This window comes from Sceloporus undulatus, chromosome 3 (assembly GCF_019175285.1).
Source record: "Sceloporus undulatus isolate JIND9_A2432 ecotype Alabama chromosome 3, SceUnd_v1.1, whole genome shotgun sequence".
NCBI classification, from domain to species: domain Eukaryota; kingdom Metazoa; phylum Chordata; class Lepidosauria; order Squamata; family Phrynosomatidae; genus Sceloporus; species Sceloporus undulatus.
The window spans coordinates 275,278,337-275,304,476 of record NC_056524.1 but is presented as its reverse complement, the minus strand read 5'-3'; the positions used below and the strand labels follow the sequence as shown (position 1 = coordinate 275,304,476).

Below are 26,140 nucleotides of genomic sequence, written 5' to 3'. Positions count from 1 at the left end.
AAGGAAGGGAAAAGGGGGGGGGGGCCATTTGGGAGAAGTTATCAGTCAATGCACTGGTTCAGTGGGAAGGGAAAAGCCGCACAGTGGGCTCTTATGTGCAGGGCCAGCAACAAGCCAAACCGACACTCCCCGGACCCCCTCCTCATCCCCAGCAGAGAAAACCCAGTGGCTGCCTGTCCCAAGGGCCCCAGGCCCTTGAGGACCCCAAGCCAAGCTGGGGAAAGGCTGACCGTTGTTCAGGTGGACACCTCTCCTCCTGGGCCATCCACAGCCCCCTTTCCGGGGCCTTTTGGGGGGCTCTCTCCCCCCCCCCCCCCCCCGTGCTCAAACTCACTCCTGTATCATTTAATGGCAAATCGGAAGGGGGTGGGGTGGGGGGCCTTTTGCTGCTTTTCTGTGGCTGCATCCACACTGTAAATAATCCACCACTTAAATAACTGCCATGGCTCAGTGCTATGGAGTCCTGGGAGGAAGGGTAGTTGGTTGGGGCACCGGAGCAGAGCTGCTGGCCTCCTCCTCCTCCTCCTTTGGAGTGGGCCTTTGGACAGGGCATGGGTGACCGTTGGGAGCCAGGGGATCTGCAGTCCACCTGTGCCTCTATGGGCCTTTCCATGCTGAGCAGGTACCCCAAAAGTCCTTCACCCTGGACCCCATCCACCACTGCTGCAGTTGGGCAACCGCCCCAAAAGACCTATCCGGGGGAGCTGGGGTTGGCCATGCAGCAGAGAGTGATAGCTTCCTTGGAGCAACCAACATTCACCAAGTGCACACTGCAAGCGTTCAAAGGTCCGCTGGCTCCTTCCTCATCTCAGATCAGACAGGAGGAAAAGCCCCATAGAAATCCTGTACCGGTCTAAAGATCTTTGCTTGACAAAGAAGCCAGTAGGGCTTTGTGAGCATGCATTTTGGTTGGCCAATAAAGGTATCACTGTGAAGGCAAAGGCGTTCATGGCCGGCATCCATGGTTTTTTGGGGGGCTCTGTGAATGCCATGCTCTAGGAGAGTTTCTTCCTGGTGTTTTGCCAGCATCTGAGGCTGGCATCTCCAGAACCCGCAAAAACCCAAAGCCATCCCTCTCTGGTGGATTTTGGGAGTTCTTGTAGTAACTAGGCTGGCCCTGTCTCCTTGAGACAAACATGGGGCATAACAGAGAGAGCAGAAGCGGGTCTGGGTTATGGGATATTCCCTATGCATTAAAAAAACAAGATGATGACAAGTTTCATGAGTGAACATAGTGAGCTAATAATTATTCTTCCGTGACAGAACTCATGCAAAACGTTAGGTCCATGTAGAGAAGGACTGGATCCCAAAACAACCGCCCCACGAATATTTCTCAGACGAAGCAATCTTAGGCAGCAAATGTTGGTCTTTCAGCAGTTCATCCTATGACTTCTCACACTCCGGGACACAATCTTTGGCTTGGCTTGGTTTTGGCAGCCAGTTTATACAGGGATCTTCAAGCCATATTGTTCATATTGTACCAATGGGACAGTCTGGAAATATGGGTACTGTCCCATGTCAAAGGGTCAGCCTCTGATATTGTACACAACTGCCCTGAGTTATTTTTCCTCCAGAAGGAAACAACCCAGAGCCCTTTCCAAATGGCCGAAGCGGCAAGAAGACACGGGGCACTTGAGGCTTTGCATTGAAACACAGTGGCTGCCGGGAGGAGACCCTAAAGCGGTCCACGAGGCCCTGCGCCACGACGCCCCTCACGCCCCTCGGCCCAAGGAGTGGGTTTGGGGTCAGCCCTTGGGCTTCGGGGTTTTCCAGTCCAGGACTGGAGGGAGAGATGGCCGGACGGAGGAAGGAAGGGGACGAAGAGGGTGGCCAGGACCTCAGCACAAAGGGGGACAAGGCACCCCAAAATGCAGGGCGTCCCAAAAAGATGTAGGGCATTATCAAATAAAAGCTAAAAACACTCCAATATAAATGTGCGCTTCTTTGCCCCGTTCAAGACGAGGAGGAGGAGGAGGATGGCTCTTTGCATCCCGCTCTTTTCCCAGAACTGGGACCCAGAGCGGCTTCACGACATTAAAAACATAGGGAAAAGTCCTTTAAAAAGGAACTAAATTATTGCAATAGTAAAACAAATAGTTTAAAATACAAAGATGGCGGATGTTTTGGAATTCCTCCCAAAAAGAAGGCGGAAATGTTGGACGGGGGGGGGGGCAAAGGACCCCTCCCTCTGCAGGCAGCCAAGCAGGGCCTCCTCCTCCTCCTCCTCCTCTCCATCCCTGGCCTCTCTCTCCTGGCCTCTTCATTGCCTTTATCCCCTTTGCAACCTGCCTTTCTCTCTCTCTCTTGGCACAGGCTGAAGGTGGCTTTGCAGACGGATTAAAGCAATGCAAGGAGGGAGGAAAGGGCACAAAGGCAGCGTGTACAGTACTTTGTGTACTTCTCCAGCCGCCCAACGAGGATCCCCCCTAAAAGAGGGGCGCCTCTGCAGCAGGACCAGGCATCCTTGGCATGGAAACAAATACCGTTTGTGTGTGTGTGTGTAGATAGATAGATAGATAGATAGATAAATAGATAGATAGATAGATATAGATACACACATTACATATACATTATTTGTTTCCATGTCAAGGATTTTATCCCACATATATATAGAGAGAGATATATAGATATAGATATAGATATAGATATAACACCACATTGAAACAATACTTTAAAAAAACTATTAAAATAATCTGATTAAAACAGAAAATAGTGTTTTTTAAAAATCCAACACACAGAATTTAAAAGACGCCGGGCTGCAAACAGACGAAGCCAACCTGCCAACCGTAAAACCAGACCTGAGGGATTTTAAAAAGCTTGCAGCGAAATGTATGCAAAGGAGCTCTACTGCTTCAACTCTGCTTTTAAACTTACCTTTTAACCTGTTTTAATTCCACAGACAGATTAATACTAGGCTCAGCCCTCTTTATCCATGGATTTTTAATCCACATATTCAAGCATCCATGGCTTGAAAGTATTTTAAAAATATAGAAATTCCAAAAAGTTGGTGCAGGGGTTAAATGCCAAGAGCGCAGCCCCAAAGCTGTGAGTTCGATCCCAGGCAGGGCTCCAAGGTCCACTCAGCCGTCCGCCCTTTCGCCGGTCGGCCAAAGGAGCCCCCGGCTTGTTGGGGGCCGTTGGCTGGCAGATGGTAAACTAGGCTGGTTAGAGGTGCTGAGTTCACTGATAGGGCTGTAAAGAGCTACTGCTATTGCAAACCTTGATTTTGCCATTTTGTATAAGGGATTCCATGTTATCCTGCCATTGCATCTAATGGGACTCAAGCGTCCACGGATTTTGTAGATACCAAGGGCCCTCTGTACTGTAATCATAACTTTTGTACCTGTTTAGCTATCATACATATACATTTTTACCTGTCTTTGTTTTCACCTGGTAAGATGATTCCCAACTTCAGGAGAAAAGGAAGGCATAAGTGATGGATTGATTAAATAGACAGAGAGAGAAAGCACAGATAGACCAAACTCCTACGGAGAGCTCCAGTTCTCCAAGCAGGTCAGGAGGCAAGGTAAGGGGACCTTCCTGGAGACCCTTCTCAGGGGCAGCGCCATGCCAGGCCAGGGTCTCCACTGCACTGGACATTGGCCAGGATTGCCAGGGAAGGAAAGTAGGTGCAGCCTCCAAAGGGCCTTGGGCCGAGGGGAGAGGCTCTCTCTGGCCACACTTGGAGGAGGAGAGGAGGAGGAGGACCCTGGCTGCCCCTTCAAAGCCGGCTCCCTTGGGACACTGGGAGGGAGCCTGAGCGTACCGTGACCGTCACCTGCCCCAGCTGGAGAGCCAGAGGGCTGCGCTGGGCACTGGCCAACACCAACCCAAGGGTGCAATAGACTGGGCCTGCCAGTTGCTCCTGAGCACCTGCCCCAGTGCCCCCCGAGGCTGAGCCCAAAAGAAGTGGTCTGGCAGGGCCCCAATCCCCCCTCCTGCGCCAGATGCGCCTGAAGCAAAGGCCAGAGCACAGCAACAGTGCCATGGCAAAAGCCTGGGTCAGTAGCACCAGGAGATAGAGACTGAAGAAAACCCAACCAATGGGGCCCCTTAAGCCAAAAGACCGCCAGCGCTGACCCCTGGCCAGGGGGATACTGACTTTGGGGGTGGCCCCTGGATCTGGGGGGTGGCCCTGATCTGTGGAAGAAGGCATTTGTGATGTGGCTGGGGGCAACCGGGGGTCAGTCTCCTTCTCTCTGAGGGTAGCTTCTGTGCTGGAGAAAATAGGGGGGCCGGACCAGGTAGCCGGAAGTTGGGTCTGGGTCAGTGGCCATGTGGAAGCCACTGGTCCAGTTATCCAAGGAGAAGGGGTTGGGGTGCTGCCTTTGGGGGTCTGGGAAGTGGGGTCTGTGGTGGCCAGGCAGACAAACTGGGCCTCCGGGATGGCTAGTACAGGCATGTGCCGCAAGGCCGGAGGGTCTTGGCAGGTCATGGCCGTGGTGTTCCCCACAAGTCCCCGGTTCTTCCGGATCCAGGCCACAAAGGGGCCCAGCCGGCAGTGGCAGTGCCATGGATTTCCGTCAAGCCAGACTGCCCTCAGCCCTAGCAAGGAGGCAAAAATATCCCCTGGAAGGGAGTGCAGCCCTGTGCTGTTTAAGTAGAGGGTCTCCAGGCGATTGAGGGGGCTGAAAATATCCCGAGGAAGGCCCTCAAACCGGTTGCCAAAGAGGGAGACTTCCTGGAGGTTCTCCAGCCCGGCAAAAGTGCCGCTGGCCAGGCTGGAGAGGCTGTTGCTGTGCAGAGAAAGGGTCTGGAGGCGTCGGAGGCCCCAGAAGGCCTCTCTTGGGAGGGCACTCAGGCGCGGGTTCCGGGTCAGCACCAGCATCTCCAGGCCAGTCAGGTTGCTGAACGTTGTGGCCGGGAAGGTGGGCAGCTCTGTCTCATAGAGCCAGAGGCTTTGGAGGTTAGGGGTCTCCCCAAAGAGCCTGGCTGGGAGGGAGCGCAAGGGGTTCTGGTGCAGGGTCAGCAGGGAGAGGTTGCCCAGGGAGAGGAAGAGCCCTGGGGGCAAGGAGGGAAGCCGGTTCCTGGAGAGGGTCAGGGTCTGGAGCTTGTGGAGATGGTCAAAGGCCCCTGGAGGGATGGCCTGGAGGGCACAGGAGTGGAGCCGCAGCTCCAGCAGTTCCCCCAGGCCAGAGAAGAGTCCCAAGGGAAGGGAGGGGAGTGGGTTGAAGTAGAGGAAGACCCTCCGGAGGTCCGACAAGGGCAAGAAAAGGTCTGCAGGCAAGGCTGCCAGCCGGTTCCTGGAGAGGTTGAGCACTTTCAGCTTGGCCAGGTTTCTGAAGAGCCCCTTGGGAAGCTGGGCCAAGAGGTTCTTGTTCAAGAAGAGCTCCTGCAAGTCCAGCAGCGGATCAAAGATGACCGATGGGAGAGTGGACAGCTGGTTGCTCTCCAGGATCAGCTGCTGGAGGCAAGCCAGACCCTCAAAGAGCCCCCCAGGCAACTGCCCCAGGCGGTTGTTGTCCAGCTTCAGGGTCTTCAGCCTGGAGAGGCCACGGAAGGCTCCGGGCGAAGCGGTGGAGAGCCGGTTGGAAGAGAGGATGAGCCGCTGCAGGACGGTCATGCCAGAGAACAAGCCGGGCGGGAGCGCCGTGGCCCTCGTGTCCGTTATCAGCATCTGGGTCACGTTGGTGGGGAGGCCCAGCGCGGCCAGGTCCTGGACAGCCGGACCTGAGCACCGGAAGGCATCCCGGAAGAGGTACTCACAGGCCAAGGCTGCGGTTGCGATGGCCGGCCGGGAGAAGAGGAACAGCAGAGCAGCGGAGGAAGGAAGCGGCCACATCCTGGCCTCAAAGGTCAGCCATGTCCACCAACCGAAAACTGTGGAAGAGGAATGCAAAGAACCTGAAGCGCCAAGGACCACAGATTCCCCTTGTTATCTACACTGCAGGAGATGCCGACAGGGCAGCCACAGATTTTACTCAATGGAGAAATTAATTTAGCTCAATAGGAAGCAGGAAAAGGACTCCAGAACATAAAGCCGTGCTCTCAGCCTTTCCATAATGGCTCCAAACCCAGAGGACTGCAGAGGCAGTTGCCCAGATTAATTTAGTTTATTAAAAAGGGGGAACCCACACACAGGAGAACTAATGATGCAAAGGGAGAAGGAGATAGCAAGCGGCAATAAGGAGGCACTTCTACACCGATCCGGAGGCACAGCTCCAAATGCTGGGTCACCAGAGTCAGGATGGATCCACGGCTGCCTTGAAGTGCGAGTGGCCGGCTACTGAGGAGGCCGGCTGAAATCAACAGAGATTTGGCCTGGCTTCAAACGAGTCCAAAATGCTACTGTCTGGGCACATGTATGCATAGCCAGAAATGTGTCCTGAGGGCAATGTTTCAGGAATTTATAGGCATCAGTGACTGGGAGGCTTTGGGGATGAGATGTGGAGGAAGAAGGCAAAGACAGAAACCCCTCTGAGCAAATCTGGCCAAGGAAACCCTATACTGGTTTGCCTTAGGGTCATTTGGGAGGCACACAACAATAAATGGCTTCCCTTGATCCAGTCTCTGGAGCAGCAGAAAACAAGCTTGCTCCCTCCTCAATATGGCCTCCCTTCAAGTATTGAAACAGGGCTCTCATATCACCTCTTAACCTTCTTTTCTCCAGGCTAAACATCCCCAGCTCCCTAAGTCGTTCCTCAGAGGGCTTCATGGTTTCCAGACCCTTCACCATTTTAGTTGCCCTCCTTTGGACATCTTTCCAGCTCCACATCCATTTTGAATTGTGCTTCCCCTTAGCTCAACACAGGATTATTCCAGCTGAGGCCTGACAAAAGCGGACTAGAGTGGCACTATTACTTCCCTTGATCTGGACACTATGCTTCTGTTAATGCAGCCTAGAATTGCATTGGCCTCTTTAGTTGCCACATCGCACTGTTGACTCATGTTCAACTTGTGGTCTACTTGGACTCCTAGACCCCTTTCGCACGTAGAAGTCTCCCGTTCAGCCAGGTGTCCTCCATAATCCTATATCTGTGCATTTCATTTTTTTCTGCCTAAGTGCAGCATCTTACATTGGGTTACATTGCATTAAGATAATGGATGCAAGCTCCAGGAAAAGAGATTCCACCTTAACATTAGGAAGAACTTCCTGACAATAAGGGCTGTTCCATAGTAAAAGATGCTTCCTTGGAGAGCGGTGGAGCCTCCTTCTTTGTAGGTCTTTAGAGAGAGGCTGGATAGCCATCTGCTTTGATGGAGAGTTCCTGCATGGCAGAATGGGGTTGGCCTGGGTGGCCCTTAGGGTCTCTTCTTCCAATCCTATGGTTCTATGCTTGATCTGGGCACAAACTGCATGAACCCTTTTCACTCGCTGCCCCTCACTCCTGGAACCTTCTTCCCCTGCGAGACACAAGGGCCCTGATCACTTCTTTAACCAGCTTCAAAACAGAGTTGAAGAAGATCCTGTTCAGAGAAGCCTTCCCACTTGCTATTTGATATTCTTTTGATGCCTGTTTTATCGAACCATTTCCTGTATTGCTATGTCTTTTATATGTATTATCCTACTAGAGAGGCCCCTTCCCCTCCGCCATTCCCTTCTCCTTTTGTGTCGTGTCTTTTTAGATTGTAAGCCTGAGGGCAAGGAACCGTCCCATTAAAAAGATTGTATGTACAGCGCTGTGTAAATTTACAGCGCTTTATAAATAAAGCTTAATAATAATAACAACAACAACCAGGTGATGGTGGGAGCATTTCGTGTTCCAGGGAGCTCAGCCTCTTTCTTGCAAACTCACACTCACTCAATACCTAAAGCAAGCCAAGCACCATGAAATGACAGGCTGGGACTTACCATGGGGAGCAGCTTGTCTCTGGCCGGAACGAAAGCAAGTGTCCGGAGGGGCAGCTGCAAAGCTCACAAATGCAGGCTCATGGCCGGAAGTGATGCTGCGTTTTCCAGAAGGGCCAGATAAGAGCTCCTTGTGGGTTTCCTCTGCCTTGTGGCCACACTCCTCTCTGGGGCAGAGCAGCCAAACAGGAGGCAGCCAGGCAGGAATGGCTGCAGAGGTGGCCACAGCCCAGGGCAGGAGGGGGGCATGGCTGGGCTGAAGAGGCTCACCCAGACCTAAGCCAAACCCAGGCTCCCAAGCCTGCCCCGAACCCTCATGTACCACTTGACTGGGGGGGGGACTCTCACGTCCCACTTGGACCCTGCGGCGATTCCAAGGAAGGCGGGAGGCCAGGTCCTGGGCTGCAGCATCAACAGCTTTTGCCGCAAGAGCCTGTCCCCTTCTGTGCTCATGGGAAACTAGAGCCACATTCTCATGCCCTCGTAGGATATTTGGGGCTGGGGCCTCAAGGGCCAGCTAGACCAACCCTGCTAGGTGGGCCATCCGGAGGCTGTTTCAAAGCCTCCGGGCAGCAAGAGTCCTCCACCTTCCAAGGGTTTCCACCAGGTTTTCTCTGAAGTTTTTTCCTGGCCATTTGAGCCTATTTGCCCAGACCCTGCCTTCAGGAGCTGCAGAAAACAAGCTGTCTTCATCTAGGGTTGCCATTGTACTTCTGTTGATGCAGCCTAGGATCGCATTGGCCTTTTTAGCTGCTGCATCACACTGTTGGCTCATGTTTGGCTTGTAGTCTCCTAGGAGTCCAAGATCCCTTTCACACATAATCTTCTTACGCCAGGTGTCCCCCATTCTATATCTGTGCATTTAATTTCTTCTGCCTTACATTTCTCAACTTTCAAGGCACTGGACCTATCTGGAAGGTGGAGTGCTTGGGAGGCTCCTCTGAGGGTCTGACTGCAACCTCCGCAGCTTCAAGACCCTCGTCCTTCATCGCCCTGCTCTACTCTGGGGCTGCTCCAGGGAGTCTTTGCACCTCAGTGTATACAATGTTGGCACATTCATTGTTTTGGGCTCTTAGCTCTGTGTCTCCAGCCACTACTGATCAGTAATCAAAAGAAAACCTCTTCTATTGAGAAAACACTCCCTGGATAGAAGCATAGAACCTTAGATTCGGAAGAGATCCCAAGAAGGGCCCTGATCAGTCCAAGCCTCTTCTTCCGCCATGCAGGAACTCTCCATCAAAGCATCCCCTGAGACAGATGGACATCCAGCCTCTACTTAAAGACAGCCTCCAAAGAAGGAGACTCCACCGCGCTCCGAGGGACAACTCCAAGGACAACTTAGATTGGTGCTTTCTGGTATTTATCCCAGTTTTGAGGAGGCAAGAAGGGCAGGAGTTGCGTTGGCGGCAGCGGCGGCATCAAACCATTCCAGACAGACTTTCCTTCCCAGGTGCCATGCGTTTGTGAAGAAGACTGATGCTGGTCTCTATGGTACTTTGAGTAGAGAGATACCTTCCTTGGTTGCCTGTCTTTGGCCAGTGCCATTGCCAAGCGGTCACTTGCTGCGTCCTCCTCTTCTCTGCTAAAGGTGAAGAGTCAAGGTTTACGACTCTTTCTCTCTCCTCCTCTGTCCTGAGTCTGAAAGGATGGCCCAAGAGGGTCTGCCCCAGGGATGTTTTCTCCCCCTTACTTTCACTCATCGGGGCAGTTTTAGGGACTCTTGTGCCAAAGTATAGCTTTTTCTACTGTTGATTTTTTCTGGATGTTAGATGAATTCTTTGTGACAATCAAGTTTTTTTACCTTACCGGAGTATCCTGTCTTTGACCAGAAGCTCAGATATACCTTTGGATACGCTGCTGCTCTGCTTAATACATATATAAGTTACACAATATACTAAGGTCCAGGTTAAAGCCCAATGGGACTTTATGCTGTGCGCATAACTAGCCTGTGGGATCCATTGCCTCACAATGTTTGGATCTCTGCTAGCTTAAACAGCTTTTTAAAATCCTTTGGGGTCCTTACAGTCCCCCCATTAAAGGTGGGGTCTGGATGCATTTCTCCTCCTCTTATGGCACCCCTTTCAAGATCCCATCATGGCTTAGACGTTTTTTGAAGGCCTGGGTCAAGAAAAGAAAGAGGTTTAAGCAAGGAAAGGGTACAGGGGCCTGTAGCACCCCAAAAGTGGGAAAGGGCTCCTGGCAGGATCGCAGCCCTGAGCCTCCCCTGACCTGCCCCCACTGCGGCCGCCGGCTGGTTTCCTGAGGCACAAATGTCCGGTCATGAGAAGCAGCCTTAGGGAGGACACTGCTTTGGACCAAGGCAGGCCCTTGACCCCCTTGACCCGCAGTTCTCTCTCTTTTTCTGCTCCTGGAACCCTGACATCTTCTCCTTCGGCTGGGAGAGAACCTTTGGCCTGGAGAGGCAGCTGGGGACCGGATGCAGTCCTTCCTTCACGCAAAGCGTTGGTTCAGCCATTCTGAGGCATTTCACGCTTGAAAAGCAGAAGAGAAAGTGGTGCAGTTCCTGTCTTTCTGTGGATTCATCTAGAAACAAGGAGATTGTGATGCCATTGTGCCTGCCATCCTTGTTGCTTTAGGCCTCTGTGGATTGTGCCCTCGCCATCTTGCTGATAGGCAAGATGATCTTGGCCATAAAGAAGCAGTGCCCCCCTCACATGTTCTTCAATGATGGGGTCCATCAAGGCTCCGGGGGCTGTGTGAGCCTTTCCTCCATTTTAAAATAGCTGCTCTGATACCTGTAAGACACAAACACTCCCCTCTTTTCAGCCTTTTCTGGAGGGCGAAAGCATCACTGAGCAGGAAAGAGTGAGTGGGGGTCTTCCCACCCCTCCTTGTTGAACCCCTCTCCATCTTAGGTCATAGAATTGCAAGAGAACCCATGGGGCATCCAGTCCAACCCCCTTCAACCATGCAGGAACCCTCCATCAATGCACCCCCATTTTGACAGATGGGCATCCAGCCTCTGCTTAAAGACCTCCAAAGAAGGAGAATCCACCATGGTCTGAGTCAGTCCATTCCTCTGTCGAACAGCCCTTTTACTGTCAGGAAGGTCCTCCTAATGTTGAGCTGGAATCTCTTTTCCTGCAGCTTGCATCCATTGCTCCTTTGTGTCCTGTTCTCTGGAGCAGCAGAAAACAAGCTTGCTCCCTCCTCAATATGACATCCCTTCAAGTATTTAAACACGGCTCTCATATCACCTCTTAACCTTCTCTTCTCTAGGCTAAGCATCCCCAACAATTCCCTAAGTCTCTTCTCATAGGGCTTCATGATTTCCAGACCTTTCACCATCTTAGTCGCTCTCCTTTGGACACATGGCTCCAGTTTCTCAATGTCCTTTTTAAACTGTGGGACTCAGAACTGGACACAATATTCCAGGTGGGGCCTGACCAGAGCAGAATAGAGAGGTACCATTACTTCTCTTGATCTAGACACTATACTTCAATTGATGCAGCCTAAAATCACATTGGCGACATCGTTCTGTTGACTCATGTTCAACTTGTGGTCTACTAGATCCCTCTCGAACACATGTCTCCTTAAGCCAGGTGTCCCAATTCTATATCTGCATTTCATTTTTCCGCCGTAAGTGCAGTACCTTACATTTTTTCTGTGTTGAAATCCATTTTGTCGGTTTTGGCCCAACTGTCCAATCTGTGTTTTGCAGCAACGTTAAACTCTACAGCTGCATAGCTTCTGAGTCTCCCCTTGATTTAGCCCAGTGACCCCCTGCTATCAGCACATGCTGATAGATCCCTTGCGCCGTTGTCAAGCCGGGTCTCCTCTTCCCTCGGGAGCCGCTTGACTTGCTGCGGGGGGGGGGGGGGGCTCTTGGTCAACCACTTTCCCAAACCGTCTTCAAAGGCAGCCCCAGAAACGGCATGTTGGGGTCACTTAACGCAGAGGATGGTCTGCTGAAGGATGGACATCCCTGTCCAGACTGGGATGGAGCGCCCAGCCCTAGGACACCCCGCTGTGTGCCTCGAGGGACAGCCGTGGGCCTGGGATGCCCCCCCCAAGCAGTGACCATCTCTCCTGCGGGAGGACGTGCCTCCACCCCAGCCGCTCACCTGGCAAAAAGGGACTGACCAGCTGCTCTGGACTGGACAGTTTCTGGCCCTCATGCCCTCCGCGCGCCATCCGGATGAAAGGGAGTGATCCATAAGCCTGGGACACCTGTGCACCAAAACACTGCAAAACATGACACCAAAGTCCAATTTTAGCACCATGCATTTTTTGTGCATGAACTTGCTATTTTGCAGAGTTTGGCCATGACTTTGGAAAGCTAGCCTTGTCGTTGTTTTTTAAAAATGGAACGTGTCACAAGTTGCTTCGTCATCTCAAAAACCCATTTAAAACAGAGGAAACGGCAAAACACCAAAGAGAAGGAAGAAGAGGGCGACTAACTGCAAGCAGAAACATCGCCACTCAAGCCGCCTTTCTTTTCTGCTCTTTGTTCTTTCTTATGATTCTTGGTGTGTTTTTAAAACTTTGAATAAAACTCTAACCAGTAAATAAAAACAGAAGAGAGGAAACGGCCGCATGAAGGACACTGCTAAGCAGCCAGGGAGCCTTGCTTGCTGCACCAAAGGGGTTTGCCAGATTTGGTCCATAGAAATAGAGAGAGACTTTTGAGGGATCCACCGGGTGCCACGGTCTCCGTCTGTAAGGCATATGATCTCTATAGTTTATAGTGATGCAGTGCATTGTATTATTAATTGTAGGTTGTATTGTTTACCCCTTATGTTGTGGCCGAGTGCTTTGAGTGCTGATGACTCTGGAGGCCGGAGTTCAAATCCTGGTTCAGCCATGAAAACCCACTTGGCTGACCTTGGGTCATGAGTCACACTCTCTCAGCCTCAGAGGATGGCCATGGCAAACCCCTTCCAAACAAATCTTGCCACAAAACTCCATGATAGGATTGCCTTAGGGTCAGAAATGACTTGAAGGCACACAATGACGACAACAACGTTTTTTAGGTATAGAAAAATAGTTTGTATTTGTATGCTTTTTTTTTAATTGTTGATTATGTTTTGTTACTCTTTAATAAAGATTTAATAGTTCTTTAAAAAAGGCCTTTATTACAACCAGGTACCATTATAAAAGCAGCAAAAACATTTTTGTTTCACGGAGGGAAATGCGGCATCACTCCTTAAAGCAGAGTTTTCCCGTGCGACGGCTGGACTCTGACCCAGGAGCCGATGCTGGACCTACGCACTTTATCCAGAGGTTTTAGCATTTAATGGGGATGGTTTTCTCAAGGCTGCCATTATATGGCACCAAACTAGCAATTTAGAGCCATCAAAGAGCAACTCTTTCCCTCCCAAATGCAAACATTTGCTTTTACAGCTTGGAGTTTTGGGGGATAAAGTCATCCAAAGTCTCGAGACGAGTGGCGACTAAATGACCAAAGGAAGCATTTGTATGAGAGGAAGAGGGCCCTGCGGCGGCGGCGGCGCAACGGAAAGAGCCTTCCTCTCTTTAACTGGGGTACTTTTATACACACAAGAAGGAAACACAGCAGACGAACACGTCCGCTGCAGATTACAGTAGTTTAATTCGACAGTAGATCAACACGTCCAGAGTAAAACCCGCCAGCATTAAATCTTCATTTAAAAAAATCTCCCCAATAAATTAGAAAAAGCAAGTGCAAAGTGTTAACATTCCCCTTTTTAAAGACTGTAACAGGAAATGAACATGTTTGTCCAGTGGCACCGTGGCCACAACCGAACGGAGCATCATTTGCAGCCCATCTGTGGCAGTAGAACATCTGGCCTCCAATACACAAAAACTTGCTGCCCCCCAGAAGGGCTGGAGGAAGGTCAGTTTCTGTATTGGGGGGTTAACAACCGTGGAATGGGGGGCACCCCCAGAAGTGGAGACCGTGGGGGGACACGCAATCCACGGCTGGGGAGAAACGTGCGTAAGACCCCCGCCACCGCCACCAACAAATGTGGGTCCTCCGCCCTACCTCACCCCACTCCAAGTTCCTATGAAACAGCCCCAAATTGTCTGGGAAGGAAAGAAGAGGGGAAAGCTCTTGTAAAAATAACCCTGAGGGACAGACCATTTTAAAAGTCTGGCTTTGCATTTTGCGAAAGTATAACTTAACAGCTGCTCTTTTCTTGAGCGCATCAGTCCTTTAGGAATGCACATAAATAATAAAAATATATTAAAATAATAATAATAATAACAATAATAGCAATACTATTCCGTTGGCTGTACTTACAATCCCAACACGCCAAAAGACAAGATTTAGGGCATCGGGGTCCAAATGAGACAAATAATTTAAGGGAATTCGGAATCCAAGTCGTCAAGTTGATGCCAGACTTTTTCCAAAGGAAGGGAGAAACCAGGGGCCACTCCAGAGCAGGCGAGGGGGTCCCACGGAAGAGCGGCAGTGATCCCCCATAACCACACATTTCGGATTTCAGCAAGGCAGGCACTCAAGGTGCAGCAGGAGGAGGAGGAGGCGGCTGCCCTTCTTCCTCAAAGGCCTTGCAGAGGAGCAGGTGGTGGTGGCCAAAGGCCAAACAGCTGGCAAGCAAGATGCCCCCAGAGCAAGGCAGCCACTTGTCCTCTTCCCCATCCCACATGCACCTTCCAGCCCCAAGGACCCTTCCAGGGACAGGGAGGCATCCTCTCAGGCGGGCACCAGAGGATCAGCCAGGGCAGAAGAGAAGGCAGCACCACCCTTCAGAGGCCAAGCAGGAGCACCACACAGAAGCCTATGGAAGAGCAGCCACCAGCACAGCATGGATAATGGGGCTGCCCTCCAGATGTCACTGGACTGCAATTCCCATTGGCCCCACCCTGCAGAGCCAGTGCTGAATGGGAACTAAGAGCTGAACAAGAACCTGGCAGGCCACAGCTTGCCCTGCACCAGCACAGCCATCCCCTCTCCCCAATTCGGGCATTTCAGCAGGTCTTGGGGGGGGGGGGGGTGTTTCTGTGTGTGGGTGCAATTAGGGAACGGAGGAGAGAAAAGAAAGACCCCCTCCACCGGTGCCACTCTGACCCTAGGGGCTCTTCCCATACACCTCAGCCCTCCCCAACACACACACACCCCAACACAACTAGTCAGATGAGGTGTTTGCAAGTCACAGTCCCAAGGTCAAAAGATGCATAGCTACATGGATTTCATTCTGAAACACCTTGACATTTTCTGCCCATGCAGGAAGGAGGGGAACCTGGTCGGCATGGAGGACCAAAGGGACCGCCTCCCACTGCCCCAGCCTCCTCTGGGGTCGCAAGCGGGGCCACCCCTGCCCTGATGCGCTGCAAGGGAGAGGCAAGTTTTTTTGCCTTGCAGGGGAAAGGCAACACACTGGAGCAAGAATGGGGCCAAGACGGAAGAGGAAGGAAGACAGGCACCCACCGGGGAAGGCTGGTGGCCTGTGGCCCTGGCTGGACACAGGAGAAAGGCCTGTGGGGCCACATTGGGCTGCCTGCTCTCCTACAAGAGACAGCAGAGACCCAGGACGCCTCTCCCTAGCCCTTTCCGTTGGGATGCAAGGTGAGGAAGGAAACTACCCAGAGGTGCTGCTCTCATGCTGGAGGCTTTCATAGAGGCCTTTTTGGACATGCGCACCCCCTGCCCTATTGTCTCAGCAGCAAATGCATCCTTTGGAGCCAGACCAGGCCCCTTTGGCATTGTGCACACAGAGAACATCTTTCAAAACCATGCCCAGGAGATGGGGGTGATTTGTACACATGTGGGGTGTGCTATGAAGAAGGAAGGCGGGGAGGGAACATGCACTCAGGCAGCTCAACCGCCTGACCCTCCATGCCAGGAAGGCTCCAATTTGTGGCATGTCCCCCGCCCACCTGCCTTTCTGCCTCCCCATTTTGCATCTCAATTCCCCCTCAGGGTAGTGGCAGAGAAGGTGGTCTGGCCATGAGCTGGAAGCCTCAATCCAAAAGGTAAATCCCACTGTCCTCAGCCCAGGACCCACAACACAGCCAGTCATCCTGAAGTCGTCCTTTCTCTTGTTGCAGGGGCCTTCAAGGGGGCAGATCCCCCACCATTCCCTACCAGGAGAGCAACTGTGGGTCCTCAGCTGTGTTCGTTTCTTGCGCTTTTGCTGAGCCAATGTGGGAGGTGGGGTCAGATTTTGAGTTGGGGGTCAAAGGTGGTGGGGTGGCTGCAGCTGGGCAGAGGGGGCTGCCAGGAACACATTCGACAACCTGCATTCAATGTGGCGCAAACGCACCATTTCTGATATAAAAGGAGACAGAGAAGACGTGACTGCAAGAGGAGGCCTGCCATCCCTTCAGCGCAGGAACTGTGTCCGCCAAGCTCTGTGCGACCCAGAACCCAGACTTCCCACGGGAACAATCTTTACAGGCCCAGGAGCGTTGCTTGGACACAGGGCCAAAGGAAACTGGCTAAAAGAAATACCAACGCCTCGCCTCGGTTGTTGAAGGTTCCCGCTCCACAGAGAAGGGGCTTCTGCTAGTCAGTCCAGGTCCAGGCCTGATGGGCTCCCAGCATCGGCTGCCTCTCTGGACGTGACGGAGGAAGCCAGAATGACAGGAGGAGGAGGAGGAGCCAGCCGCTATGTGACAGTGACGATTTGGTAGGAGGAGCCATTCCCCGGGGCCCTGGCCTCCGTGGTCGTGGATGGCTTGGGCGGCCACTCTGGGTCCACCAGCAGCTCCTGGGCCAGGTGCATGTACTTGGCTTTGGGGGGGCTTCCTCCTGGACCGGAGCAGTGCAGGAAGGGCACACCACCGCCAGCCGCCCAGTGTCTCCTGGTGAAAGAGGGAGAACAGGAAGGTTAGAAGCGAGAGCAGAGGCATCCTCTCATGTTCACCTTGGCTTCCACGATGCCCTCCTGGGTATATCTCCTAGGACCATGAAGTGGAAGCAGCAGGGAAACCCCAGCAGAGAGAAAAACTCCTACCACCTGCAGCCCCTGCATGCCGCCCCCCATCGGCAGTCTCCAGGCCTTCAAAGCATGCATGGCTGATGTGGGTGGATCAGGCCCCTCTGTCTTGGGGGCTGGCCTGCTGCAGGAAGTGGGGCCCCGGGGCCAAGCACCCCATGCTTGACTCCAGCTGAAAAACTGTCATTAAGCCACCTCCCTCCCCGCTTTCCCACCACCAGAGTGGCTATTTTCTGCTCCTGATGCCACCTTCTCTGTGATGGCTGTTGCAGTCATCCCACTCGGCCACATGCCCCATCCGTTCTCCAGGGATCAATCTGGTCTGTTCAAGCCTACCCAAATGGAGGCCTGTGGCCATAAGCGGGGTCTGGTCCAAGGGCCATGCTATCAGACCAGGGAAGAAGCACCCCAAAAAGCCTCACATCCCTGGTCTCTCGTACCTCACAGAGCATTCGGGAAGGCGGCCAGCATATGAGACAGAAAGAATCAGGAGACCACTGCCATCCCACCCCACTGGGAAAACCAGTCCCAGACCAGCCACCAGGTAGTCAGGCGGCACAGGGGGCAGTCAACACTTTCCAGAAAGGACACCCCGGCAAACCCAGAGGCACAAGGGCGACATTCAGCAAAACCTCCCACCTACCCACCCCACACAATCTTTGTGGCATCCGCAGTAATGGGAACGGCCGCATGCATGAAGGATGGACAGTAAAGATCAGAGTTCCAACCTGTGGTGGGTGGGAGGAAGAGGAGGAGAAGGAGGAGGAGGAAGAGGAGGCTAGGCAGTATTCTCCTTGCTTGTCTCGGCTGAAGAGAGCTTTCCAAAGGACCGTGTCAAGGAGGACATTCTGTGGGTTGTTCCAGGGAGCAGGGAGAATCAAGAAGAGGGGAGATCATTCATAGAGAGAGAGCACTTCACAAAGGGCAGCAATGCCGGGGCAAACAGCTCAGTGCAGGGGGGACTCACCCTCCCCTGGCAAAGGCACTCCATAATTCTGTCGGGGATGCTTTCATTGAGAGTTCCTGCATGGCAGAATGGGGTTGGACTGGATGGCCCCTGGGGTCTCTTCCAACTCTATGGTTCCAATTCAGCTGTGGGAAAGATCAGGGGCTCCTCTTTTCTAGGAGGGCTGGGCTGCGGGGATTCAGTTTCTCAAACCCAGAACGTGGCTCCTTTGCAATTTGGCAAAACCCCAAGACTCATTCTGGAGGCTCCCAGGCCAGGTATCTTTTAAATATTTGCATTTAGAGCTCCCATTAATCCTTGGCCCTTCCACTGAGTTCATCCAAGCTGATGGTGGCCCAAATGCACTGGGTGCGTGGGTGCGTGGGTGGGTGGGTAGGGAGATTTCCGACCTTTTGTATTACAATTCAGCATTGCTCTGCATTCAAAAGACTGCAAAGGTGTGTTTGTGTGTGTGCGCGCACAGACATGTGTGTGTTTCAACAGAGAGATGACTGTCCTGGGAGGGGGGTGAGTTCACCTCCCTCTGCCTCCCCCCCCCCCCCCCCGGGGTCTGGCGTGGCCTTCCAACGGTCAGTCTCATCTCTCAAAAAAAGGATTTCAGAGACCCAGGAGGGGAACGCAGGGCCTTGGGGAGAATTATGAAGATTTGGGAATGCCAAGTCTTAAAAAACGACCTTGTCTTCTGAGTTATGAAACACTTGATTTGACACTTTCAACAACCCCCCAAGCCCCTCTTGCTCCCCCCCTCACCAGTGATTTACACCTGAGACCCCAAATTACTCACCTCCACCAGAATGGAGACAAAGGCATTGATGGCAACGATGAGGAGGACTTTGCCCCGCCACGAATGGGGTAGACAGACCAGCTGCAAAACAAAGGTGCCACCCCAACAGAGACACAGACACACAGAGAGACACAAACAGAAGCAAGAGTCTTGTTAGAAGGCAGAGCAGCTGCGCTGTTCACAGACACCAAGAGACCAGCCCTCCACCAGCCACCCCAAGATGGGCCCAAAAGCTCAGCCTCTGGATAGAGGGTCTTCACTGGGGGACAGAGTTGGTGGGGTCTAAGTGACCCACCTCAGGTCTGGGGGAATGAAATGCACAGGATGGGGGACACCTGGCTGAACGAGAGACTTATCTGTGTGAAAGGAATCTAGGAGTCCAAGTAGACCATAAGTTGATCATGAGTCAACAGTGCGAGGCGGCAGCTAAAAAGGCCAAGGCAATTTTAGGCTGCAATAGAAGTATAGTGTCTGGATCAAGGGAAGTAATAGTTCCACTCTATTCTGCTCTGGTCAGGCCTCACCTGGAATAATTCTGTGTCCAGTTCTGGGCACCACAATTCAAAAAGGATCTGGAGAAACTGAAGTGTGTCCAAAGGAGGGTGACTAAAACAGTGAAAGATTTGGTAACCAATCTAACTATGAGGAACGACTTAGGGAGCTGGGGTTTAGCCTGGAAAAGAGAAGGTTAAGAGGTGATATGACAGCCCTGTTTAAATACTTGAAGGGATGTCATATTGAGGAGGGAGAAAGCTTGTTTTCTGCTGCTCCAGAGAATAGGACACAATGGTGCAATGGATGCAAGCTCCAGGAAAAGAGATTCCACCTCAACATTAGGAAGAACTTCCTGAGAGTAAGGGCTGTTCGACAGTAGAACACACTCCTTCCTTGGAGTGTAGTGGAATCTCCTTCCTTGGAGGTCTTTAAGCAGAGGCTGGATGTCCATCTGTCAATGGGGATGCTTTGATTGGGAGTTCCTGCATGGCAGAAGGGGGTTGGACTGGATCAGGGCCCGTGCGGTCTCTTCCAACTCTATGATTCTAGGATTCTATGAATGGAGAGATGGGCCTCATGTCCCTCCAAACAGAAAACTCCAGCTGGATGCTTTGGAGCTGGGCAGCCCCAGCATGGAGGCCTCTAAACTGGGCTCGCTCCATCCAGAGGTGGGGGGCTGCCAAAAGGGTCTACTCAAAAGGGTCACTGCATGTACACACCACCAATAAATACCACCCCCAAGACCCCCCAGTGGGCTGTACAGAGGGCAGAAGTGTGAGGCAGGAGACCCAATCCAAAGACTGAGGAGCCACGCCACTCCCTACTCGGACGCAGACAGGCACGCAAGCGGACAGGACAAGGGAGCCACGGCTCAGGAATTTGGCTACCCTTATTCAGAAGGGCCATGGCAAAGTGGTACAACACAATAGGACAAGGCCAAGAAGACACGCAGGGAGGAAGAAGCTCTCCACGTCTCTGCTGGATTCATGTCTCATGGCAATAAAAGGGCAAGGCAATGTTGCATGTGGTTATTTGAAAAGCAGACATGATTCAACTGCCTTTTATTAAAGACACGTGTATGTTGGGTATTTGGGACTGTCTCATTCTTAGTGGTCTGTGGTTCGTGCCTTTAGCTTTCTTGGTTAATTTTTTGGGGGGGGGATTCTTTTCCATTTGTGTGCTTCTCTGCAGAATTTCCAGCAGCATCCTTGTGATCTTGGCTGGGGGGGCATAAAAAACCCAGCAGCCCCTTGCTTTCCCATCTACAACTGGAAAAGGGGGGGGGGATTGTTAGGGTCTTTTAACGGTGGGACCGCTGCTCTGCAAGGATGGTAAAATGCCAACAGATCAAAACAAAAAGGCAGAAGTGCTCAATTCCAATGTTGCTTCAGTCCCCCCAAAGGAGGACTGCACACTTCCATGCATCAGCAGAGGCCTTGGCAAGGAATCCAGCTTGCAAAGGCCGATAAGGAGTTAATCGGCAGTCACTTAGTTAACATCAATGAGTTCAGATCTCTAGGGCCAAATGAACCGCATCCCAAATTACTGAAGGAAAACACAAGACCCCTTGCCATGATTTCGGAGCAGTCTTGAAGGACGGGTGAGGTGCCAGAGGACTGGCAAAGGGCAAAGATTGCCCCTCTCTTCAAAAAAAGCAGAAAAGAAGGTCCAAGGTCCCAGAGGCCAGTCAGCCGGGCCTCAGCGCCAGGGAAAAAATGTCTATTAGGAGCCTGTTGGCAAGTATCGGGATCACAATGCAAGTCCTGCCAAACTAACCTTGCATCTTCTTTTGATCAGCTGTGAATGCGATTTATCTGGATTTCAGCAAAGCATTTGATAATTTGATAAGGCCCCTCAGGATATTTTGATCAGCAAAGTGACTAAATATGGAATCGACTGAAACATTATCAGATGGATCAGTAACTGGTTGGAAAATCCATATGTTGTCATCAGTGGCTGTGCTTCAGATTTGAAGGAGGTCTCAAGTGGAGTTGCTGCAGGAGTCTCTTCTGGGGCCAAGGCTCTCCAATATTTTCATCAATGATTTAGGTCATAGAGTTGAGTTGGAAGAGACCCCAAGAAGGGCCCCGATTCAGTCCAACCCCTTTATTCTGCCATGCAGGAACTCTCAATCAAAGCATCCTCATTGACAGATGTCCATCCAGCCTCTGTTTAAAGAGATCAGAGGTTCCCAACCTTTGGTCCTTAAAGGTCTTGAAATGCAGCTCCCATAGTTTCTGGCTTTGCTCAGAACCACTGATTTAGATAATAGAGTGGAAGGAATTCTTATCAAATTTGCAGACAATACAAAGTTAGAGAAAAGAATTAGAAGGACTCTGATAAACTAGAAAACTGGGCTGAAATTAAGAAAACATAATTCAACAGAAACAAATGGAAAATTCTACATTTAGGAAATGTGGCTCAGCAGCACTAAATGCGAAAAGGACTTTGGGATTATACCATAACTGATCATAACTGAATGGGCCAGCAGTGTGAAGCTGCAGCTAAGAAGGTGAAGGCTATTAGTTTCCAAGTGAGGGAAGTAGTAGGCCCACTATATTCTGTGCTGGTCAGGCCTCTTCCGGAGCCCTGCTTTCAGTTCTGGGTGCCTCGTTTTAGGAAGGATATAGACAGGTTGGGGCAGGTTCAGAGAAGGGCAACAACAATGACAAGAGGCATGAAGAACAAAACAGGTGATGAAAGATTGAAGGAGCTGGGCATGTTCAGCTTCATGGAGAGAAGACTGAAGGGTACCCCAAGGGCTGGCACAAAGAGGAGGGAGCAGGCCTGTCCTTGGCTGCCACAGAGGGAAGGATCAGGTCTAACAGTAGTAAGCAAGCAAGTAGGGTCAGGTCTAGCAGTAGGAAGTAAGCAAGAGGGCAGATTTTGAATGAATCAAAAAAAGGAACTTCTTGACAGAAAGAGTGGTTCAGCAACGGAACCGACGGCCTAAAGGCCTCCTTCTCTGGACACCTTCAAAAAGATGCTGAACAGCAGCTCCCTGCCGCTGGGGAGGCTAGTCTAGCTGGAGGTTCTGTGTTGAGCAAGGGCTTGGGGTTGGCCCTTCCCAACTCTAGGATTCTGCCCCCAGAGGGTCCCTCCTGCCTGCTGGGCCACCGGGGAAGATGGCTGGGGCTCAGGGCAGAGGTTCCCAACCCTTCTGCCTCCCCAAACACCCCCCCCCCATGTCAGCCTTGCAGGCTTCTGCCTCAGCGGTTGGAGGGGAGCCGCCTCTTTCCCCACACAACCCAAAGTCCTACAACTGGGGGCCAGGGTGGCTTCTGGCTGCCCAGGGATGGGGGCGGAAGCCAGGGAATAATGCCTGAGAGGAGCAGGCTTGCTCTGGAGAGAGGGAGAGGAGCTTGAGAGAAAGCAAGCCAAGGCCAAAGCCCCTGTGCATTGGGGGCACAGCTGGGGCTAACACGGGGGAACTGGGGAGCAGCATATTGCAATCTTACCTCCAGAAAAGTGTCAACCGATGCCACTGGATGCAGCAGGATGGTGAGGATGACGGCGTACAGGACAAGGATGGAGATCACAAAGAAATCTGTGAAGGAGAGATGGGCAGAGTGGCCCTGAAAGTTACAGTCTGGTGTGGACCCCTTTCCCCTGGCATAACCTCTGAGAAAATGGAGGGGCAGTGAGGCCCTGTGGGGTGGTAGTGGGGAAGTGGAGGGATCATAGAATCACAGAGCTGGAAGAGACCCCAAGGGCCCTGATCCACTCCATCCTCCTTCTGCCATGCAGGAACTCTCAGTGAAAGCATCCCCACTGACAGATGGCCATCCAGCCTCCAAAGAAGGAGACTCCACTGCACCCCAAGGAAGGAGTGTGTTCCACTGCCAAACAAGTTCCTCCTAATGTTTAGGTGGAATCATTGCTCTGGATACCTCTTGGCACAGGAGTACATGCACCTCTCCCTTGGAGTCACACAACCATGGAGTCGCCAGGGATCCCAGGGGCCATCTAAGTCAAGTCCCTTTCTGCCATGCAGGAATACACAATTACCACAAACAAACAGCTTCATTTATATACTGCTTCATACTGAACTAACAGTGTCTAAGCGGTTTACAACTGTAAGCTAATTGCCCCCAACAAGCTGGTACTCATTTTAGCAACCTCCTTGGAAGGATGCAAGGCTGAGTCAAGTCTCAGTCCTTTTGCTGGTAGTGGGCTCGCAACCTTATGGTTTTGAGTGAGTGGCCGCAGTACTGGCATTGAACCACTGCGCCACCAGGGCTTCACACCCAAAAGATACCCATCCAGCCTCTGGTTAAGACCTCCAAAAAGCGAGAGTCCATTGCCCACTGAAGCAGTCCATAGTCCACCCTCAAACAGCCCTGACAGTCAAGAAGTTCCTCCCAATCTTTAGGAGGAATCACTCTTGTTGTAATGTGGACCCACTGGTTTGTGTTCTAGTGTTCTCTGGAGCAGCAGAAAACAAGCTGGCTGCACCTTCTACACAATGGCATTCCTTTGGGTATTTAAAGACAGCTGCGCCACGTCCCCTCTAAGTCTTTTGTCCTCCTGGCTGGACATGCCCAGCTCCCACAGCTGCTCTTCACCGGACTTGGTGGCTTCCAGGCTTCTGGTCATCCTGGCCACCCTCCTTGGACGCCTTCTGGCTTGCCCACAGCATTTTCTCTCCTCGGGGACAAAGAGTGCCCTGACTTCCCCCTTCCTTCCTGCTCCCACTACAAAACGCACGCCTCTCCAGAAATGCCACCCATTCAGAAAAAGCCCAAAATCCACATTATGTACACACTTTTGTGATCTCCAGAGCTTGTCATGAGAGTCAGAGTGGTGTAGCATCAGACAATGACTCTGGAGACCAAGGTTCAAATTCCCACTCAGCCATGGAAACCCACTGGGTGACCTTGAGCAAGTCACACTTTCTCAGCCTCGGAGGAAGGCGATGGCAAACCTCTTGAACAATTCGTGCCAGGAAAACATGAATAATAATAATAATAATAATAATAATAATAATAATTTATTTATAGCCCGCCCAATCACAAGGAATCCGGGTGGGTTAAAACAATAAAAATGCATAGCAAACACAATGAAGTTAAAAATTAATCCCTTCCCTCTTCTCTTTAGACTCAACAGCGACGTAAATCACAGTATATGGGGAGAGGATCTAGGTTATGGCTACCCTAAAGCAACCCTGTAGTAGGGCCACCTTAGGGTAGCCATAACTTGGAAACAGCTTCAGGGGACACAACAACAACTCGGGCAAAAAGAGATAGGATATCACCCGGAGACCTGCAGATTTTGTGACCTTTTGGGTCAGCCTAATAAAGCTATGGTACAGTGCTAATCAATGATTTTGGCATCTATTTTTCCTTACAGCCAACAATGGCTATCTCTTGGGGGGGTTACCACTTGGACAATCTGGGAGGAGAGACAGCATGGCATAGTAGTTTCAGTGTTGGTCTATTACTCTGGGGACCAGGGTCTGATTCCCCACTTGGCCATGAAACCCACTGGGTGCCCTTGGGCAAGTCACATGCCCTCAGCCTCAAAGGATGGCAATAGCAAACCCCTTCTGCACAAATCCTGCCAAGAAAACCCTACAATAGGGTTGCCTTAGGGTCACCTTAAGTCGGAACTGACTTGAAGGCACACAACAAACAACAATTGGGGAAAGACATTTTCTGCAGCCAATCTCTGCTTGTCCTCCAGGGCTTATTGTCTTCCTTCCAAGTAATCCTCCTTCTCCATGCAGAGTTATTTTCTTTACTTCTGATTCAAGCCAGAGCAACCAAGAAGGAACTATTCCTCCTGGAAGGACCCACCCAACTGATGCCATGTGATGTCTTTATGTTTGCAAGCAAGCGAAGGTCTACTCTACACGGGGATGTCAGCCTGACAACGCCATCAGAGACCCCTTGCTTTGCCTGGCGGGGCTGCCCCCCTGTGCCACCCTCCCCTTTCCCCATCTGCCCTAGGAACGCCACTGTGGCAGGTTTTGAGATTGTCTTGAGTACTTACAGTTCTTGTAGCAAGGCTGCCGGAAAGGCCTCCCTTTGGAAAAGGCAACGGCGACTATCAGGTACTGGAAGCTAGAGATGAAGAAGATTGTGGTGTTCTCGTAGTTTTGGATGTTGTGCTCATCGTGAACGGATGTGCTGTTGTGCTGTGATGCATTGGCAAAGGGGACTCCGGATACATCGCAAACGCTGGAACAAGCAAGTCCATCCAACAGAGTCAGAGGAGAGTGTAGTGGACCATCTGTGTTGAAAAAGAGGAGGCCCATCCCACTCCCTGGCCTCCTGCCCTTCCTCTGCCATCTGGGCAACCCACACAAACACAGGCAAAGGAAAGCCTGGCAGCTCAACCCTCCAGGCACTGGGCACCTTTTGACCAATCAGCTCGCTTTACCTGTTCTTCTGAGGACTATCACATTTGTGTAAAAGGTTAATCATTCTCAAAATTCAGAACAACTGAAAAGATGTCCCAATCCACTGGAGATATTATTACTTCTGTTATTAACAACACTCCCGCCTGTGAAGAGCATACGCTTACAGAAGTCCTCGGCCCCAGGAGGCAATTGTGACTGTAAAGAGAAGGCTTCCTCTGCAGGTGTGTCTGCACACATTTACACCCGTGTCGGTCTCATCAAGGAAGTGTGCCTGTTGCTGCAGAAGGCCCGTTTTTACTAGTACACACACCAACCCTTGTCAAACAACCAAGTCTCATCATGCAACAGATAGACAAGGATCTCTTTCAACATGGGCAACTCTGTTTTTAAAAGCCATCCTTCCTCTAAGACATTTAGGACAGTAGAGCTATTATTAAGAGGTGCTATGAAAGCCCTGTTTAAGGATATGAAAGGGTGCCACACTGAAGAGGGAGCAAGCTTGTTTTCTGCTGCTCCAGAGAACAGGACACAATGGATGCAAGCTACAGGAAAAGAGATTCCAGCTCAACATTGGGAGGAATCTCCTGACAGTAAGAGCTGTTTGGCAATGGAAGACACTCCTTCCTCGGAGATTGTGGTGGAGTCTCCTTCCTCGGAAGTCTTTAAGCAGAGGCTGGATGGCCATCTGTCAATGAGGATGCTTTGATGGGGAGTTCCTGCATGGCAGAAGAAGGGGCTTGGACTGGATCAGGGCCCTTCTTGGGGTCTCTTCCAACTCTACAATTCTATGATTCTATGATTTTAAACGTAAGGAATTCCCCCCACCCTCCAAGTGGGCAGC

The 26,140-nt window shown here is 51.6% G+C and overlaps 2 protein-coding genes across 2 annotated transcripts in view; both read right to left on the bottom strand.

Annotated features, from left to right (window-relative positions):
- Window positions 1-678: 678 nt before the first annotated feature.
- On the bottom strand, window positions 679-7,821 carry GP5 (glycoprotein V platelet). The gene is made up of 2 exons (XM_042456091.1): window positions 7,793-7,821; window positions 679-5,820 (listed from the first exon to the last, which is right to left on the bottom strand). Exon 2 carries the CDS (start codon window positions 5,780-5,782, stop codon window positions 3,722-3,724), a length of 2,061 nt encoding a protein of 686 aa, XP_042312025.1. The 5' UTR covers window positions 5,783-5,820; window positions 7,793-7,821; the 3' UTR covers window positions 679-3,721.
- An 8,412-nt stretch (window positions 7,822-16,233) lies between these two features.
- ATP13A3 (ATPase 13A3) overlaps window positions 16,234-26,140 on the bottom strand; it is a 62,194-nt gene continuing 52,287 nt past the window's right edge. The window contains 6 exon segments of the mRNA XM_042458277.1: window positions 16,234-16,497; window positions 16,499-16,558; window positions 17,421-17,540; window positions 18,444-18,524; window positions 22,397-22,485; window positions 24,930-25,117. Of these exon segments, the coding sequence (XP_042314211.1) occupies window positions 16,363-16,497; window positions 16,499-16,558; window positions 17,421-17,540; window positions 18,444-18,524; window positions 22,397-22,485; window positions 24,930-25,117 (673 nt within the window). The 3' untranslated portion in view covers window positions 16,234-16,362.

Coding starts and splice junctions, on each gene's coding strand:
- GP5 (XM_042456091.1), bottom strand. CDS start 5,782: ATGTGGCCGCTTCCTTCCTCCGCTGCTCTGCTGTTCCTCTTCTCCCGG.